We start from the raw sequence: 1,645 nt of genomic DNA on the forward strand, positions 1-1,645 counted from the left end.
ATTTTTTTTGTTTTGGTTGCTTCTTCTCCCAAAATCCCTATTCCAGGTGCACTAAAAGGCACCGCATGTAAATGTGTAGTGCCAGGCGGAATCCGTGGCCAAGCCTGTAACTTTACGGAAAGGGAGCGTTCTCAGGCCACATCCCTTCTCGTTATCTCCGCCCCAAACGTACAGTCCACTTCTTACTTCGGCGTAAACATACCAGATGCGATTCGAGCTGACCAGCGGGACAGTGCCGGAATACAGAGTGGTGGTGTACGACGGATTGATCTCATACCAGCACTTTGATTCCCAAGTGCCGTCGTATTTCTGGTAGCGCACAGCGACATCAATCGACAAGTCACAATGATTTGTCAACTTAAAGTACTTGTTGTTCGAATTACAATCGCCACCATCGTAGCCACAGGCTCGCTTGTTACACTCGGTGTTGCACACGCCGTTTGCGTACTTGTTCATATAGTCACAGACGCTTTCGTCGCAGCAATCGCTTTCGAAAACAGAGCAGGTGTCGACGTCATTCCAGTTCCAAAAAGATCGGGAAGCGGGGACGGTTTCGTTAGCATAAGTAATTATCTCGTCCTCAGCGGGAACATCGGGAACATCGAGAGAATCGGGAACAACGGGAACAACATCGGGATGCTGTTCAGTTATCGAGTCAGTTGGAACGTTATCGTCCACGCCGGAGTCGGAACCCATGATAGGGACCTTGGCGGCGAAATTGACGCCACAAATCCCGAACAGCAAGAAGTATTTTTGCATTGTGAATTGAAATAGCAAAGTGTGACTGAACATCTGCAATGAGTGTGGCTTATATAGTAATTCGGGTGAGAAAAGAAAAAAGAAACAGGCTTTGACGAATGACGTCTGATCCGTGGACCATCCGTGGATCGGTTTGACGATTGACGTCTGATCCGTGGACTATGACCAAGGTACACATGTATATTATTTATTGAGGAGAAGTTTTAGAAGTCTTGAATCTAAAGTTCTCACTTGTACAGCAATTTGCTCACTCTGATAAAAAAGCCGATTCAATAAATTCGTCGTATGAGGACATATTTTCTGTAAATTCCTTCAGATCAAACTTCTGCAGTAGTTTACTCATGTTAAAGTAACAACGTCCAAATCTGGGGGGGGGGGAAGACTAAAACAACAGCAAAATATATATCTGCCGGCGGAACATGTGTCGTAATTTCAGAGATGGTACATATATTTCCTAAAAGCCTCGGTGTCTTGGTGTCCTGTGTTAAAACAACATTTTTTTTTAATACCAAACCATGTAACGATGTTTCACGCAAGAAAACAATAGACGATTTGAGTGTCGTCTAATAGAAACGTTCCGTGATTTGGAAATAGAGAGGAAAAAAAGCTTCAAGTCATGGTGCCGTGTGTCAAAAAAAAATTTGGATCTTGTATTTTTGCACTTTGGTTGTTAGGTCTTCTTGTGAAATATTTATTTTCTGCTCACAAGGCCGGTTTGTTTTTAAAAAACCAAGCCTGAAGGCCTCAGAGCAAACTTATGCTACAATTGCTAAAGGTAGGGTGTATTAATGTGGAGCATGAGTGTTTTGAAATAGAGATGAAAAAAAACTTCAAGTCATGGTGCGTGTGCCAAAAAAAAAAAATAGATCTTATATTTTAGGGTTCA

General features: G+C 42.7%; 1 protein-coding gene across 1 annotated transcript; it reads right to left on the bottom strand.

Moving 5' to 3' along the window:
• On the bottom strand, window positions 1-764 carry SARC_15471 (hypothetical protein). Its single transcript, XM_014290408.1, has one exon. It carries the CDS (start codon window positions 757-759, stop codon window positions 52-54), a length of 708 nt encoding a protein of 235 aa, XP_014145883.1. The 5' UTR covers window positions 760-764; the 3' UTR covers window positions 1-51.
• Between the last annotated feature and the right edge of the window lie 881 nt (window positions 765-1,645).

The sequence above is a fragment of the Sphaeroforma arctica genome (genome assembly GCF_001186125.1).
Source record: "Sphaeroforma arctica JP610 unplaced genomic scaffold supercont1.6166, whole genome shotgun sequence".
In the NCBI taxonomy this organism is placed as follows: Eukaryota; class Ichthyosporea; order Ichthyophonida; genus Sphaeroforma; species Sphaeroforma arctica.